Source organism: Amblyraja radiata, chromosome 10 (genome assembly GCF_010909765.2).
Source record: "Amblyraja radiata isolate CabotCenter1 chromosome 10, sAmbRad1.1.pri, whole genome shotgun sequence".
NCBI classification, from domain to species: Eukaryota; Metazoa; Chordata; class Chondrichthyes; order Rajiformes; family Rajidae; genus Amblyraja; species Amblyraja radiata.
The window spans coordinates 35,542,486-35,560,737 of NC_045965.1; the positions used below are offsets into that span (position 1 = coordinate 35,542,486).

General features: G+C 39.6%; 1 protein-coding gene across 10 annotated transcripts in view; it reads left to right on the top strand.

Moving 5' to 3' along the window:
• The window catches only part of nfia (nuclear factor I A), a 508,421-nt gene that overhangs the window by 396,390 nt on the left and 93,779 nt on the right, over positions 1-18,252 (top strand). For 6 of the 10 annotated variants that reach the window (XM_033028530.1, XM_033028528.1, XM_033028533.1 and 3 more), the window contains 2 exons: positions 1,598-1,672; positions 2,982-3,110. The exons of 1 other annotated variant lie outside the window; for it this stretch is intronic. In XM_033028530.1, coding sequence (XP_032884421.1) covers positions 1,598-1,672; positions 2,982-3,110 — 204 coding nt within the window. The remainder of the gene's footprint in view (positions 1-1,597; positions 1,673-2,981; positions 3,111-18,252) is intronic. 3 more of the 10 variants (XM_033028539.1, XM_033028534.1, XM_033028536.1) reach the window with 2 other exon arrangements.

Consider the following 18,252-nt stretch of genomic DNA (forward strand, 5'->3'; position numbering starts at 1 on the left):
AAAAGCAAGCCGTTGAGTTCGCCATGATACTTCTGCACATCACCAAATTTACCCCTGGCAGCTGGGATTTCAGCTGCTTTGGTCCTAATTTGGGTGCTTCTTAAAGCCTACTCTCCTTTAACCAAGCGTTTTATTGTCTCTCCTGATAGCTCCATTTATAGCCGAGCTCAAAATCAAAATTTTGATTTAAAGCTCTTTTGAATGGCCTTGGCTGGATTTAATATGACTAAGACATTATATCAATTCAAGTTATTATAATGTGCCGGATGTTTGAATAATTACACTTGAACTTTTATTCGCAAATTATGAGCTGTTGCAATTTCAGATATGACAATAGATAGATAGATCTGCCTATATATTGGTTGAATGTAATCAGTTGTTGTCTGTAATGTACATAGTTGTCCAGTTATCCAAGGGCTTCAGGCTTATTTTAATTACTAAGGCCTTAAAATGATTTATTTTTTTCACTGTGAGGAAGTAGAGTTTTGGCAAATATCTGCAGACAATATTGGATGGAACAACTATTAGAATAAAGGATAAAGTGAACAATCTCAAAAGGCTACAGATGCTTAGTCCCTGTGGAAGAAGAGTATAATTTCCTTTTATCTATTTATGCTTATCTGTTTTTGGGAAATGGCTTTCTCAGAATATAGCAGCAGAAATTTATAATACTTAATGTCAATTATCTGTTGAATGTAATAATCTTGAAATTGAGTAATAATCAGAACACAAATTGATTCTAACCCTTGCTATTTCCTTTTTGCACATTTATTTATGGAAATAAACTTTCCCTCAAATTCTGGTTCACATCCTACAATAAATTGCAAAACTTGCATTTTATTTATGCATAAATGTTTTGCGTTCAGGATTTCCAGAAGTTAAGATAGTGCTCATTTTTGGAGGCAAATGTCTGTCTTCATTATTTAATAACTTAAGTCACTTTGGAAAATTATTAATACCTTATCATTTGCATAATTACGGGTGTAATGGAATTCTGCAAGCTTCAGTGATAAAGGATTGAATCATAAATTAGGTAAACCAAGCTGCATTTTACTGTCTGCAAAGGATTGTAAATTGCTGCAGTTAAAAACTTCAGATGAGTCGGTGTGACCATAGGTAAATACTTTCCACCGTTTTATGTTTTATTGTGGGACTGATCTGGTAACATCACTATCAGGAAGTGGTGTGATACTATTCTGACTAATAGAGAGCCCTACCTTTGCTACCTTCAGACCGTTAGGTCTGTGCCTAAAGTATTTTTAATGCCATAGAATTTGAGGTATTCAATTATACAAAATAAAAATCCTTAATTCTGCCACCTTCTCACTGCTGTGTGAATATTGGTGAACAATTGGACTCTAAAGCTATCAAAGCTTAACACATTGAATAGGGCAGTCAGCAATGGGTGACTTGCATGACTTGTCTTTTAATTAGATGCAAAGTTAATAAGTATACAAGATGCCAAAGTGTCAAACTCCTCTTAAATATGTTATTTAAAGCACATTTATCAGCATTTGAATTACTTAAACAATAGATTTATATATATCTATGTAGATACAAATTTGCTCCATTCCTCTGTGCTGCTTGTTTCTTTCAGATCCGGAATCATATTTCTTTAGTGACCTCACAAACTCAAAGGTCACACAACAGAAGTCTACAGATGTGCAATCAAGTAATTTTTTTTTTACAAATATTGAATTGTTTATGAAGCAAAGAGAGATTTGAAAATGAACTGCAACATATCTGTATGCAACGTATGTGAGAGGATGAAAGCTGGATTATTATTGAAAACAGCAAAGATGAGTTTAATGTAGTTTCATTATGTACCTATTGATGTATCAGTGTTTCTGTGTCACAAGGGTATCCAAGTGAACCAGTTAAATAATGTCTAATGAAAATGCAGGAGCAAATAACTGGAGCTTTGCCACAGCTTCAGCGAGTGTCTGATGAGAGATCATTGGGCTTCTTGTGTTTGGACACAGCAGTACAATGTGTTTGGCTTGATATTATGTGGATCCTAGCAACATGTCACATCAACAGTGTAGTGTCTCACGTGGGGCTACTTGGAGCCTAGTAACACATCACAACAACAGATTGCGTCTGGCTGGTGATATGTAGTGCATAACAACACTCCATAGAAATGGTGTGACTCAGGGACCCTGGCATCTTAGCAACCTATCAAACCAGCAGAGTATGTCTGTCTTGAGGATATTGGAAGCTTAACAGTGCGCCATAACATTGCTGTGTATGTGATTACATTGCCCAGCACAGTTGGGTCTGGGTAATACATCACTTCCTCAAAAGTAAGTGCCCACAAACCAAAAACCTTTTTAAGAGAAAAAAAATCAAGCAAATTCAGAGTAACAGTACATTCTGATACTTATCTGGGCTAATTAATATCTTGCATTATCCACAGGGCACAAAAACTGTTTCACTCCTGACTTGACTTCTTTTACCAAATTGTAGGCTGCCAATTATGGTTTATGAGGCCAACTCCCCGGTAGACTATTTTGGATGTTTCCCAAATGGCTGTTCAGTTTTCTTGAATATGGTGTGAAGTAAATGTTCTCGGAATCCTTTGATGCAAGTGAAAGTGTGACACTTCTGGCATTTTCGGTCTCAAAATCCAATGGAATTATTTTGCAGGTTTAGTTTAGATACAGGAGCATGGTTTATGAATGTAGCTCATCCTTGAAAACATTTTCTTGCATGCATACTCTTTTCTCTATTATTAACCTGACAAGGAATGTTGTTTGAAGTTGCTAAGTAAACATGCTGAGGCACCATAGAACGTGAATGATGCAGAATGCTTTTTGCGCTGCCTAACTCTTTCTGTCTGCAATCTCTTTCCCTTTTCCCTCCTCTTCTCTCTTCCCCCTCATGCTGCTTTTGCACCCCTTTCCCTCCCCCTCCACATTGCACAGGCTGTCGTTTCATGACCGAGCATTATTAAAATTGCACTTATCAATCATTCTTGCCAGGAATGCCATCGCCTACTACATTAAAGAAGTCAGAGAAGTCTGGTTTCAGCAGTCCCACGCCTTCGCAGACCACCTCCCCTCGAACAGCATTTACACATCATCATCGGCCTGTGATTACAGCACCCAGAGGTGAGGCACGGCCGCTGAGAGCCCTTCCCTGTAGCTCCTACTAAAGAGTCTAGGGTCTTGGCCGAATAGCTTGTAGTTTGGTGCCTAAAGTTACTAGACAAGAAAATGATATCTCTAGGAAATAAAATCCTTGTGTGTATCATGGGCTGTAAAACTGTGAGGTGGTGGATCTTTTTTTCCAGTTTGATTATAGAATTAGAGGGAAAAGATTCATAGTGATGATTTTTAAAGATTTTAAATTAAAAATTCAATGGTTTTGTTAACAGTTGGTTGCTTCCCATGTTTTCTGTCAATTCAGTGATTTTTTTTTTTCATCAACTATTTTTATCCACGCTATATTTGAAAACCTCTTTCAATGACTTCATTACATGTGCCTATTATAATTTGCTGTGCCTGGTTGCTGTAATAATTAATGACACGTCTCAGCTAGATCATTTTCCATCTACATTTCCTTTCATCTTGTTACTAAAATTAAGAAATTACAAAAAATTGTTCAGGATAAGTGACTGTCTGCTAGATACAACCGAGGTCTTGACATTTTAGTGCGTTCAATTATCGTACATGTACAACTTTACCAATTAAAGATGAATTAATCCACCTTTTCCAGAATTTGGAATACGATTAGTCTTGATCTCTGGAATTTAAAATGTTAAACCACTAAAGAATTTTTAAAAATTCAATACAGGTGAACTTCATTTTTTTGAAAATGCTTGAAAATATTCCTCAGAGGTGAGAGATACAGTGCCCTCCATAATGTTTGGGGAAAAGACCAATAATTTATTTATTCGGCTCTGTACTCCACAATTTGAGATTTGTAATAATTACCCGTGGTTAAAGTGCACATTGTCAGAATTTAATAAAGACCATTTTTATACATTTTGGTTTCACCATGTAGAAATTACAACAGTGTCTATACATAGTCCCCCCATTTCAGGGCACCATAATGTTTGGGACACAGCAATGTCATGTAAATGAAAGTAGTCATGTTTAGTATTTTGTTGCATATCCTTTGCATGCAATGACTGCTTGAAGTCTGCGATTCATGTACATCACCAGTTGCTGGGTGTCTTCTCTCGTGATGCTCTGCCAGGCCTGTATTGCAGCCATCTTTAGCTTATGCTTGTTTTGGGGGCTATAAAAGGCATGCTCAATAGGGTTCAGATCAGGTGATTGACTTGGCCACTCAAAAATTGACAATTTTTAAAGCTTTGAAAAACTCCTTTGTTGCTTTAGCAGTATGTTTGAGATCATTGTCTTGATGTAGAATAAACTGCCGGCCAATGAGTTTTGAGGCATTTGTTTGAACTTGAGCAGATAGGATGTGTCTATACATTCAGAATTCATTATGCTACTACCATCAGCAGTTGTATATTCAATGAAGATAAGTGAGCCAGTACCTTCAGCAGACATACATGCCCAGGCCATAACACCCCCACCACCGTGTTTCATAGATGAGGTGGTATGCTTTGGATCTTGGGAAGTTGCTTCTCCTCTGCTTACTTTGCCCTTGCCATCACTCTGATATAAGTTAATATTCATCTCATCTGTCCACAAGACCTTTTTCCAGAACTGTGGTTGCTCTTTTAAGTACTTCTTGGCAAACTGTAACCTGGCCATCCTATTTTTGCAGCTAACCAGTGGTTTGCATCTTGCAGTGTAGCCTCTGTATTTCTGTTCATGAAGTCTTCTGCGGACAGTGGTCATTGACAAATCCACACCCGACTGCTGAAGAGTGTTTCTGATCTGTCGGACAGGTGTTGGGGATTTTTCTTTATTATACAGATAATTCTTCTGTCATCAGCTGTGGAGGCCTTCCTTGGCCTGCAAGTCCCTTTGCAATTAGTATATTCACCAGTGCTCTCTTTCTTCTTAATGGTGTTCCAAACAGTTGATTTTGGTAAGCCTAAGGTTTGGCTGATGTTTTATTCTAGTTTCTGTCTCATAACACCTTATTGGACTTTCATTGCCACAACTGGTCCCCATGTTGATAAGCATCAATAAAAGTTTCCAAATGTGATGGAAAGGCTAATTGCTGAGAGCTCTCTTATATCTGCATTAAGGAGGCATTTATACACACCAGAGCAATTACCAACACCTGTGAAGCCGTGTGTCCCAAACATTATGGTGTCCTGAAATTGGGGGGGGGGGGGGGAGAGACGATGTATGAACACCGCTGTACATTCTACATGGTGAAACCAAAGTGTATAAAAATACGCTTTAATAAAATCTGACAATGTGCACTTTAACCACATGTGATTTTCTCTAATAACAAATCTCAAATTGTGAAGTACAGAAGCAAATAAATAAACGATGGGTCTTTGTCCCAAACATTATAGAGGGCACTGTATGTCCAACTTACCATAACCCATGCTGTTTGCTTTATTTAGGTATAATCTTCAAACCTAATTTATATTTTCATATGCATGATGTATATAGATATTTCTGTCAGCAGAAGGATAGAGACAAATCCTGCCAATTGGTTTCAATGGATGTGTAAAAAGAATTGTAGTTCTTACAATTGAATGGAGTGTGCTTAGCTTTGAAAATTGGTGCCGAGTAAACACCAGTATTTGCCCTTAAAATGTAATGGAGTGAAACACCTCTCCAAAATGGAATGATTAGATAAATGTGCTACTGAACTCTATCGTCCAGCAATGACATTCAAGGCCCAGTGGTGATGTCAATAGGTATCTCCGTAGGCACATAGTGCCCTGCTGATTCATTCTTTCAATATAGTTGTTATCATGAATTTGTTTATGATAAATGTATTAATGTAGCTGCACCATGGAAGTATTAAGATGCATGCTTTTAAAATACTGTTATTCACATGGTTGGACCTGGTTCTTGGTCATTCCATTAAGAGGTTTAGTTTAGAAATAGGGCAGAAATAGACCCTTCGGCCCACCGAGTCCGCACCGACCAGCGATCCCTGCACATTAACAATTTACATTTATACCAAGCAAATTAACCTACAAACCTGTACATCTTTGGAGTGTGGGAGGAAACCGAAGATCTTGGAGAAAACACACGTGGCAACAGGGAGAACATACAAACTCCATACAGACAGCATCTGTAGTCAGGATCAAACCTGGGTGTCCAGCGCTGCAAGCGCTGTAAGGCAGCAACTCTACCACTGCGCCACCGTGCCACACCTTTGTGTTGATTGGTGTCTATTGGATGGTAGTCCTACCCATAAAGAGACAAGTGGGTAAAATATTTATGCTCTCTTTGCTACGTTAGTTTAAAGATGAAAAGGATCTTCAAAATAGTTGGAAAAGTGAATAATGGAGTCACAAGTGGAAGAAAGCCATTTCCCCCTGCAAGGACAAGGTCAAGCTCATTTAAGCAAGGTTCAGTTATCATTGGCAAAGACTTTATTCCTTGACTTTAAAAAAAATAACTTTAAGTTAAAGCAAATCTGGGGGTGGAGGAGAGCCTTGGGAGTGTAAACAGAAAGGTGGTATTCTCCATTGAAAATTCAACATCTGTTAAAACAGTGATGTTCGCTACATCGGACTTGAAGATATACTCATTCATTAATCAATGCAATTCCCTGCTGCACATTTCTGATTTTCCCACACTATGATGATATGGAGGAGGGGAGAGAGAGGGGAAGGCGTTTGCATGTGTGAGGTCTCTTCCCAAGTGTCACTTTATATTGTTCGTACTCCAATAATAGATAAATCTCCCTCTGACTTGTCATGTCCCCTTGCAAACTTATGTTTAGCACCTGCATTTAGTGAGATGACTGAAATTGACAACAAAATTGAAAATTGGTGTATGGCATTGTTCAAATGCTGTCTAGAGTTTTGAAAGCTAATCATAAATTATCAGTGTCATTTAAATATCATGCTATTACAAAACCAGTATATAAGATTTAAAACTGCAAATTCTAATGTTCTGCAGCAGAGAACCAATGCTGATGCCCTGATTAATTTTACTGCTTGTCTGCCTCATTGCCACCTTCCCCTCATCCAACAATGAACCATTGTACATTTCCTCGAGCATCATCTGCTATGATCTGTGCTTTTCACACCTTACATGTTCTTTGTACCTTTCCATATCTCGTTTCCCTCTCCCCAGACTCTCAGTCTGAAAAAGGGTCTCTACCTGAAACGTCTCCAGAGATGCTGCCTGACCCGCTGAGTTACTCCAGTATTTTGTGTCTTATCTTCTGACACATGAGCTGGTTGGCTTCTGCCTTTTCTGTATTGACTCTAAAGAAAGGATTGAATAAAATCCAGCTGTTTAGTAACAAATCGTTACCTGAAAATGTAGTACCGGTTTTCACTTTTCAAAAGCATTTTTTTTTTTTTTTTTTAAAGCACAAAGTCAATAACTCATGTTCACTTTTTGATAACAACGCCACACTTCCAAACACTGAATGTTGTAAAAATGTGGTCAAATCTTACAGCAGACCAAATAAACCTGAAATATACTGGATAAGTTAGACTCCGGTTTATGTAATTTTTTTTGTAATGTTGAAGAAACGAAATATGAAGTTGATTAGCATCTTATGTGACCATTACTTAGCATTTTTGTCTCTAAACCAGAAGGTTGTGGGCTCGTCTTACTCCAGGGCACAACCACATGATATGACACATCACTGCAGTCACATGAGGGAACTCCATTCCTTTAGTTGCTTGATGGCTTTCAGAGGAGATGCTAAACTGAAGCTCCAGTTCTTTTCCGGGTGTAAGTAAAACATACTGTTGCAATAGTGGACTCATAGGAGCATCCTTGTAGTATTTTAACCAACACGTATCCTGAAGCCCGATAACCAAAATGCAATGATCTGACCACTGTTACCTGTGGGGTCTGTTGCATTTAGGTTGGCTGTTGTATTGCTGTATGAGACTGCCAGTAATAAACTTCAAAAGTACTATGATAGCTTGAAGTGTTTTATAACGCGTTCTATGATATGAGAAACAATAGTAGGTATATACTAATATACACATAAATTTATATTTATGACGCTGTGGAAATATTTGTTTTATTTTTATGTTTGGAGGTAAGAGGAATCTAATGTGTCCATATATCATTTTTATGGTGATTGTTTGGAAATTTTTATGAATGATCTTGAAGTTAGAACATTCCAATCTAGTTTGCTGCAGTTCACAATGTACATAATGTGAATTAATTTACTACATTTATGTCTCAAAATGATGTTTAAATCAAATATCAAATTCATTTAGGGTTTAGCCACTCTGCCAACAACTAAAGTTATTTGTTCAAGAAGGAACTGCAGATGCTGGAAAATCGAAGGTAGACAAAATTGCTGGAGAAACTCAGTGGGTGCGGCAGCATCTATGGAGCGAAGGAAATAGGCAACATTTCGGGCCGAAACCCTTCTTCAGACTGATGCAGGGTGGGGAAGGAAGGCGGGAAGAAGAAAGGAAGAGGAGGAGCCAGAGGGCTGAGGGAGAGCTGAGAAGGGGAGGAGACAGCAAGGGCTACCGGAAATTGGAGAAGTTAATGTTTAGGCCACCGGGATGCAGACTGCCCAAGCGGAATATGAGGTGCTGCTCCTCCAGTTTCCGGTGGTGCTCACTCTGGCAATGGAGGAGGCCCAGGACAGAAAGGTCGGATTCGGAATGGGAGGGGGAGTTGAAGTGCTGAGCCACAGGGAGATCAGGTTGGTTAATGCGGACCGAGCGGAGGTGTACGGCGAAACGATCGCCAAGCCTACGCTTGGTCTCACCGATGTAGATCAGCTGACATCTAGAGCAGCGGATGCAATAGATGAGGTTGGAGGAGGTGCAGGTAAACCTCTGTTGCACCTGGAATGACTGCTTGGGTCTTTGAATGGAGTCGAGGGGGGAAGTAAAGCGAAACGTGTAGCATCTCTTGCGGTTACAAAGGAAAGTGCCCGGGGAGGGGTTGGGCGTGGGAAGGATAGAATTGACCAGGGAGTTACAGAGGGAGCGGTCTTTGCGGAAAGCAGACAGGGGGGGAAGATGGGAAGAGCCTCTTGCTGGGCCTCCTCCATTGCCAGAGTGAGCACCACCGGAAACTGAAGGAGCAGCACCTCATATTCCGCTTGGGCAGTCTGCATCCCGGTAGCCTGAACATTGACTTCTACAATTTCCGGTAGCCCTTGCTGTCTCCTCCTCTTCTCAGCTCTCCCTCAGCCCTCTGGCTCCTCCTCTTCCTTTCTTCTTCCCGTCCCCCACACCCTGCATCAGTCTGAAGAAGGGTTTCGGCCCGAAACGTTGCCCATTTCCTTTGCTCCTTAGATGCTGCCGCACCAGCTGAGTTTCTCCAGTGATTTTGTCTAACTAAAGTTATTTCACGGCTAATGTACAACCCGATATAGGATGTGATATTTGAAATAAATCTAATATAAACAACTTATAAAACAAATTCCTGCCTGAGAAAGTATTGACAGGATTTTGCATATGTTTAAATGTCAGGGTACATAAACGTAGTTATTCATCTGGACCTGAAAGCAAATCTTTGGATCATTAGTCATACCCTCCTAATCAATTAGTTCTGTAACAGTCGTAATAAATGACAGGTCCTAAGTACTCGCTGTGCATTTCAATCACAGAATAGGTTATAACCAGCCCGTGCCAATTTTCTGGATTCTGCTGCATTCTAGAGTTGTAAAATATTTATATTTCATTTGATTTACAGTTAAAAATCTGCTTGTTAGCTTGGCCTTGTTTTTAATACCAACATTCCAACTCAATGTTGATCCAAATCCAATGCTGTTGGTGACACAGTTTTATTGGCTCTTGACTTTGGAGGCTGATGCTTTGTTTTTTTGTTGTTTTTTTTGCTACAGTGCTTTGAAAGTTCCAGCTGACTGAAGTTTGCAATGGTTCAGGACACAGTACAGCACAAAAATTATTTAATTTTGCTCTCAGACGTGTGATTGCAAAAAAAATAAATCCCTGCAACAGAGTAGCTACAAATCTAGACACCATACCATATGATGGTATGATTGCGATGATGGGACACTGGGGAAGGGGAGCGGAGAATACGGATCGCTCATCTGTGGGTGGTGATGTGCGATGGGACAATCTTTGCCACTGGGATGAGGCAAGCTGCATTTGACAGGAAAGAAATGGTCTTGACTGTAGTAAAGTAGCCTCCTAGATGCCAGAAACAATGATACTGATATGTTTTGGATCGCGAATGCAAATGACACAGACCTGGTCCCAAGGGAGGAAAATGTTGACCCATTAACCTAACTGATGAAGTATTATTAATTTTGTCCACTCTTACATTTCTTTCCCTTACCACAAAACAACCAAACCAATCTTACTGGATTTCTGCCATCTTTGTAGCAATGTTACAAAATGTTGAGATTTAAAAAATCAAGTCTGAAATTTATCCCATCAGATAAAGCATAAAAAGAAGTTTAATTTGTCACCTAATTCACTTTCATATCTTCAGTATTTAAAAGGTTATGGCCATTTTCATACTCGGAAATTAGCATCTTGTTCTCTATTGCTTTTCCATTGACTTAACACAAAAGCTGTGATCGAGGACAGTCAAATGGCCATAACTTTCTTAAAAATTAAGAGAACTAAAATAAATTTTCAGTTATAATAGATTGAAGCATTCTGAAACAAATATGATACAATCTTACTTAAATGACTTGAAATTAAAGCATATAATTAGTTAGTTACCTAATTGTAGCTAGTTACAAAATTCAATTACTAGATCTAAACATCTATCAATTTCCTTAGAATAGATTAACATTTTTAAATAGCCTGAGTGTTCAAATAACATTCACACAAGAATTCACAATATAACATAATTTTTAAATCTTATTGTCATGGATTTATAGGCCAAATGGAAGGAATTTAATGTTTAATACCTGTAAATCAATGGCCATTTAAATCAACTTGCCTGTGGGTTTTTCTGGAACGCGACCATTTGGAACGTTGCGGTTCGCAGTGATTTAGATCCCCATATCTGCATGAAAAACACTACCCGTTGGTATGGGGACTAAATCACCGTTTCGCAACTTGAAATATGAACTAAAGGTATCTTAAGGACCACTTTTTTACATAAAAATAAACCGCTTTCTTTTACCTGTCACCTACATAAAATCCGTCCCCGTTGTCGGCGTTGACGGCTTCAGAAGCTGATTCTAAAGTCGCTCCAGCGCTGAAAGAGTCGGGCGATTTAAAAAAAAAAATTAGATAGAACGCCCGTCGGAATGATTCTTCAACAAAATCTTGCACTCCAACCAGATATAATCCAGGACAAGGTAAGAACAAAAACGCGTTTTAACCCCCCCCCCCCCCTCCCCCTCAAACGCGCCAATATCGCGCACACGGCCAGTGGCAGAATTGCAGCGCCGCTGAAGGTAAGTATTGTAACATACCTAATCTTTGCACCCTGTGGTCAAGTTATATCCGTTCACTGGAACACATCCTTAATAGCACAGAGACACTCAAAAAAATAAGATTGGTTACACATATATTTCCATTTAAAAGCATTCTGCTTGACACAAAGGATTAAAGTAACCTCTTTTTATTTTATGTAATGTTAGAGCAAATGCTGGCTGTAAGATTATTTCTCAAAGTAATTGGTGATCTCAATTAAGATATTGAGTGCAGGTCTTAGATTATCATTGGTTTGGCTGCTTTATGTAAGAAATGAAGAAGTACAACAAAAACAATGTTATATTTATGCAGTACCATTAATGTGGTACAACACTTAGAGTGTTTTCATACAAAGTTTGACACTGAGTCACAAAGACACCGCAGGACAGATAACCAGGCTTAATTAAAGACTGTTAATTAATTACTGGTGCAGAACAATCTAAAGGTGCAAAAAGGAAATGAAAAATTACTGCCATAAAGAATCCTTTCAGGTGTTAAGATTAACCAGAGTAATGTGGCAACGTAATAGCCAGTTTACCGTGCATCGATCATTCTGCAGGAGATAGTGGCACAAATACAAAAATACCTCATATCCCAGTGCTGACATTTCACCGAGTGTAAAAGCCCTGTGATAAAAATATAATGAAAACAATTACCACCAAATGGGGGCCTTGTGATCTCCCAATGTGCGCAGTGTGCTCGTCAAGTAATTAATTCTGTTTTACTGCACCTGGAAGAATCAGAGAGAATTTAAAGTTTTAGGGAAGAGGATAAACTTATTTTATACTGTGGTTATTTAGCTTAGAATCCATCTCTCCATCTGTACTTGCTCAGTTCAGAAAAGAATGGGAAAGAGTAGTAAGCAGTGTAGATTTTAATATTGGTGAGTAATTGTCTGAAAGCAGATCAGCATTGCAGCGTTTCACAAACTTGGGACAATCCAGCGATGAAACCCCCCAAATTTCCTGATTTATCAGCTGAGTGCTTGGAGAAACGTACTTTTTAAATTCTTACATTTGTTTCCATGGCTGTTTCAATAAAGTCAAATTATTTAGTAGAGATAGGGGGGAAATGTTATTTCTCATTTAATCCATCAGTATTCACATAAACAGTTGAATCTAAATTGATATTGAATAAAACTATTGGAGTTGAGTTCACCATTCTAACAGAAACAATGTATGTGCAGTGGGAAAGTTATTTTCTTTGAAAGTAAAGCAATATGGAGCATACGGTTGCATTTTTCCTCCTGATTCACCATTGTGGATCACTGTCCTGATAGAGACACAGCCCAGTAACTCATTGCATTCAGCCCTTCAAGACTGAAGGGTGTGTAGAGAGAGCAATGCCATTTACACTAACGGCGTCATTGTGCTGGCAGCAAAGGAAAGTGTAGGCAACTAGTTCACTTCTTTTAAACTTGCTTAATTTATGTTCGGCATTTCATAAGGTCATAAGGAATAGGAGTAGAATTAGGCCATTCGGCCCATCAAGTCTACCCCGCCATTCAATCATGGCTGATCTATCTCTCCCTCCTAACATTCTCCTGCCTTCTCCCCATAGCCTCCGACACTCGCACTAATAATGAATCTATCTCTCTCTGTCTTAAAAATATCCACTGACTTGGCCCTCACAGCCCTCTGTAGCAAATAATTCCACAGATTCACCACCCTCTGACTACAGAATTTTTTCCTCATCTTGTTCCTAAAAGAACATCCTTTAATTCTGAGGCTATGACCGCTAGTCCCAGACTCTCCCACTAGTGGAAACATCCTCTCCACATCCACTATATCCAAGCCTTTCACTATTCTGTACGTTTCAATAAGGTCCCCCCTCATTCTTCGAAACTCCAGCGAGTACAGGCCCAGTGCCGGCAAATGCTCATCATAGGTTAAGCTACTCATTCCTGGATACGGACTGCACTTTTAATCTAAAAAAAAAAAATCTATTTGAATTGTATTTAAAAGTATCCATCAAAATATTTAAAAGTGTATGGTCTTACGATTACGCTGAGGCCTACTGGCCTCTTGGAGCTTGCCCAACTTGAAGGGACTCCTTTTAGGTGCAGAAAGTCAGGTTGTTAGGCCCTTCACAACAGGAAAATACAAATATAAAGGGGGTGCACCATGGCCAGTATGTACCCGATAGGAATCCCTTAAAGTTGGGCAAGGTCCAAGTGTCCAGCCTGCAAGACACATCCAGCATGATCTGGCCTTTGTATATTTTTACATAGTAACCGGCTTGCTCAAAAATTCAACGCTAGGTAACGAAAAAATAGCAGCAATTACCGTTTCTAGATGAAGGTGCTTAGGAGTTGTACATTTCAGAAAGGGAAACTGATTTTTTCCACAGACTGATATTGAACAGGTTTCTCTAATCGCAATAACATTTTACACATTTCACTGGAACTGGTTACAATTACTCGACAAAATGTGGACTTGTTTTCAATTCTTAAATCATCCAGATTTTAAATAGTTTCAAGAAAATATGGGAATAACAACATTTCAACATCTTACTGCAGAAAAAATACTGATCTTTTAACTTTGGTAGCAATTTTGCCAATGATCATGCTCTTCTTTTTAGTCTCATCTTCCTGATGATGAAAATCAAGCAGTTTGACTTGGCTGAGCACCACACTTTTTACTGTCAATAAAACCGATAAAAAAATATCCTATTATGCGGTTTGGCTAAGACTACTGCATTACATGAAAATTCATCTCGCTCTCATCCATTAGCAAAGGTGAGTATGAGCTGTGAGAGCAGTAGAAGGGACCCGACCCAATACGTCACCTATCCATGTCCACCAGAGATGCTTCCTGACCCACTGAGTTGCTCCAACACCATGCAGTGAGACCCCATTTTGTGAATAATCCTAGTGTAGCCCATCTTTTGGATTTTTTTTGTCACATTACATAATTTTATACCCCTTGGCTTAGAATATCACTCGAGTAGCTCGGCTTATTTTATTATATTTCCACAAAAATTGTACTCATGATAGAAGCTGGAACAAGGCAAATTTAATCTCTTTCTCGGCTTTATTGCTAAAAGCATCAATCCATTACACAGGGGCAGATCTGGGACAAACTATGCTGCAATCTGAAATCAATACCCCTGCTGCCCACCCAGACAAGCCAGACCCAGACATAGAGGACCACAACGTGGTGGTCCATGCTCCTTGTTCAAGCAGATTTTGGGTACAGATCCTCAGGACTTGCTTCTGAAATACTCTGATGGCATTTTGAAGCAGCTTTTAGATGTCTTTTATTAAAGATATTTAGAGCTCATCAAATAATTTCAAATAATAAAAAATTATGCTATTTTGCTTATGGTCCTAATGTATATTGGATTGACTGACTACACATATATCTGACAGATTCTAATGTTCATTACTCCTTAGCTCTCCGCCGTTCACTCTGCACTGTGGTCTATGAAGTATGCAGACTAACAGACCAGATTATGTTCACTTCGAAACATAGAAACATTTATTTTTATTTTTAAAGTGCGGGAGTAGGCAATTCAGCCCTTCGAGCCAGCACCGCCATTCAATATGATCATGGCTGATCTTCCAAAATCAGTACCCCGTTCATGCTTTCTCCCATTAACCCTTGATTCCGTTAGCCCTAACTCTCTCTTGAAAATATCCCGTGAATTGGCCTCCACTGCCTTCTGTGGCAGAGAATTCCACAAATTCACAGCTCTCTGGGTGAAAAGGTTTTTCCTCATCTCAGTCCTAAATGGCCTGACCCTTATTCTGGACTCCCCCAACACGAGGAACATTTTTCCTGCATCTAGCCTGTGCAATCCCTTAAGAATTTTATATGTTTCTATAAGATATCCATTCATCCTTCTAAATTCCAGTGAATATAAGCACAGTCAATCCATTCTTTCATCATATGTCAGTCCCGCCATCCTGGGAATTAACCTGATGAACCCACGCTGCACTCCCTCAACAGCAACAATATCATTCCTCAAATTAGGAGACCAGAACTGCACACAATACTCCAGGTGTGATATCACCAGGGTCTTGTACAACTGCAGTAGGACCACCTTGCTCCTGTAGTACATTCAGAAAGAATTCAGAATCCCTTAACTTTTTCCACATTTTTTATATTACAGCCTTATTCTCAAGTGGATTAAAAAAAATGTTTTATCATCAATCTACACGCAATACCCATAATAAAAAAACGAAAACAGGTGTTTAGAAATTTTTGCAAAGTAATTAAAAAGAAATAACTGAAATATCACATATACATAAATATTCAGACCCTTTATTCAGTGTTTATTTGTTCAGGCACCTTTGGCAGTGATTACAGCCTCAAGTCTTCTTGGGTATGATGCTACATGTATTTGGGTAATTTCTACCATTCTTCTCTGCAGATCCTCTTATGCTCTGTCAGGTTGGATGGGGAGCATCGATGCACAGCTATTTTCAGGTCCCTCCAGAGATGTTCGATCGGATTCAAGTCCGGGCTCTGGTTGGGCCACTCAAGGACATTGACAGACATGTCAGGAAGCCACTCCTACGTTGCCTTGGCTGTGTGCTTGGGGTCATTGTCCTGTTGGAAGGTGAACCTCCGCCCCAGTCTGAGGTCAAGAACGCTCTAGAGCAGGTTTTCATCAAGGATCTCTCTATACTTTGCTCCGTTCATCTTTCCCTCTATCCTGACTAGTCTCCCAATTCCTGCCGCTGAAAAACATCCCCACAGCATGATGCTGCCACCACCATGATTCATCGTAGGTATGGTATTGGCCAAGTGATAAGCGGTATCTGGTTTCCTCTAGGCGTGACGCTTGGAATTCAGGCCAAAGAGTTCAATCTTGGTTTCATCAGACCAGAGAATCTTGTGTCTCATGGCTTGAGTGTCCTTTAAATGCCATTTGACAAATTCCAAGCAGGCTGTCATGCGACTTTTACTGAGGAGTGGCTTTCATCAGGCCATTCTTCCATAAAGGCCTGATTGGTGGAATGGTGCAGATATATTTGCCCTGGAAAGTTCTCCCATCTCCACAGAGGAACTCTGGAGCTCTATCAGAGTGACCATCGGGTTCTTGGTCACCTCCCTGACCAAGGCCCTTCTCCCCCAATTGCTCAGTTTGGCCGGGCGGCCAGCTCTATGAAGAGTCCTGGTGGTTCCAAAGTTCTTCCATTTAAGAATGACGGAGACCACTGTGCTCTTCGGGACCTACAAAGCTGCAGAAATTGTTTATACCCTTCCCTAGATCTGTGTTTTGACACAATCCTGTATCGGAGGTCTACGGACAATTCCTTCGTCTTCATGGTTTGGTTTTTGCTCTGACATGCACTGTCAACTGTGGGACCTTATGTAGATAGGTGTGTGCCTTTCCAAATCATGTCCAATCAATTTAATTTACTACTGGTGGACTCCAATCAAGTTGTAGAAAATCTCAAGGATAATCAATGGAAACGGGATGAACCTAATCTCAATTTTGAGTGTTATAGCAAAGGGTCTGAATACTTCTATAAATGTGAAAGAAGAATATAAAGCAGGATGGAAGAATATAAAGCAGGATAGTAAAAGCTTCTTTAGGTATGTGAAGAGGAAAAAAATAGTTAAGACCAAAGTTGTACCCTTGAAGACCGATAAAGGTGAATTTATTATGGGGAACAAGGAAATGGCAGATGAGTTGAACAGGTACTTTGGATCTGTCTTCACTAAGGAGGACACAAACAATCTTCCTGATATAGTAGTGGCCAGAGGATCTGGGGTGACAGAGGAACTGAAGGAAATCCACATTAGGCAGGAAATGGTGTTGGATAGACTGATGGAACTGAAGGCTGATAAATCCCCAGGGCCTGATGGCCTGCATCCTAGGGTACTTAAGGAAGTGGTTCTAGAAATCGTGAATGCATTGGTGATAATTTTCAAATGTTCCATACACTCAGGATCAGTTCCTGTGGATTGGAGGGTAGCTAATATCCCACTTTTTAAGAAAGGCAGGAGAGAGAAAACGGGGAATTATAGACCAGTTAGCCTGACATCGGTGGTGGGGAAGATGCTGGAGTCAATTGTCTATTGTCTACTGTCTATTGTCTATTGATATTTCAGTGATTTCTTTTTAATTATTTGGAAAAAATTCCAAACACCTGTTTTCGCTTCTTCATTCTGGGATATTGTGTGTAGATTGATGATTAAAAAAAGGAATTTAATCCATTTTAAAATAAGGCTGTAACGTAACAAAATGTGGAAAAAGTGAAGGGGCCTGAATACTTTCTGAATGCACTGTATACTCAAATCCTCTCGCTATGAATGCGAACGTACCATTTGTTTTCTTCACTGCCTGCTGTACCTGCATTCTTACCTTCAGTGACTGGTGTGCAAGGATACCGAGGTCTCGTTGCACATCCCCTTTTCCTAATCTGACTCCATTCAGATAATAATCTGCCTTGTTCTTGCCATGACAGTGGATAACCTCACATTTATCCACATTATACTGCATCTGCCATGCATCTGCCCACTCACCCAACCTATCCATGTCTCCCTGCAGCCTCATAGCATCATCCTCGCAGGTCACACTGCCACCCAGCTTTATGTTTTCCACAAATTATAATTTTTATCCAGCCGATCGATTAGGGAAATGACATTCGCTGCTTAGCAGCTACTGATAAAATCAAATGTGAATTATTTAATATGCACTTTTTTGATTAAAAAGGGGCCAGCAAGACCATTTCAAAGAATGGGGGCATGTTTCTTATGGCATACAATTTTGGCTTTAAGGGGCTGGATGCTAAATACATCTGGACCACCTTTGCAGCATGACATGGCTGTTCTGCTGGTGTCATC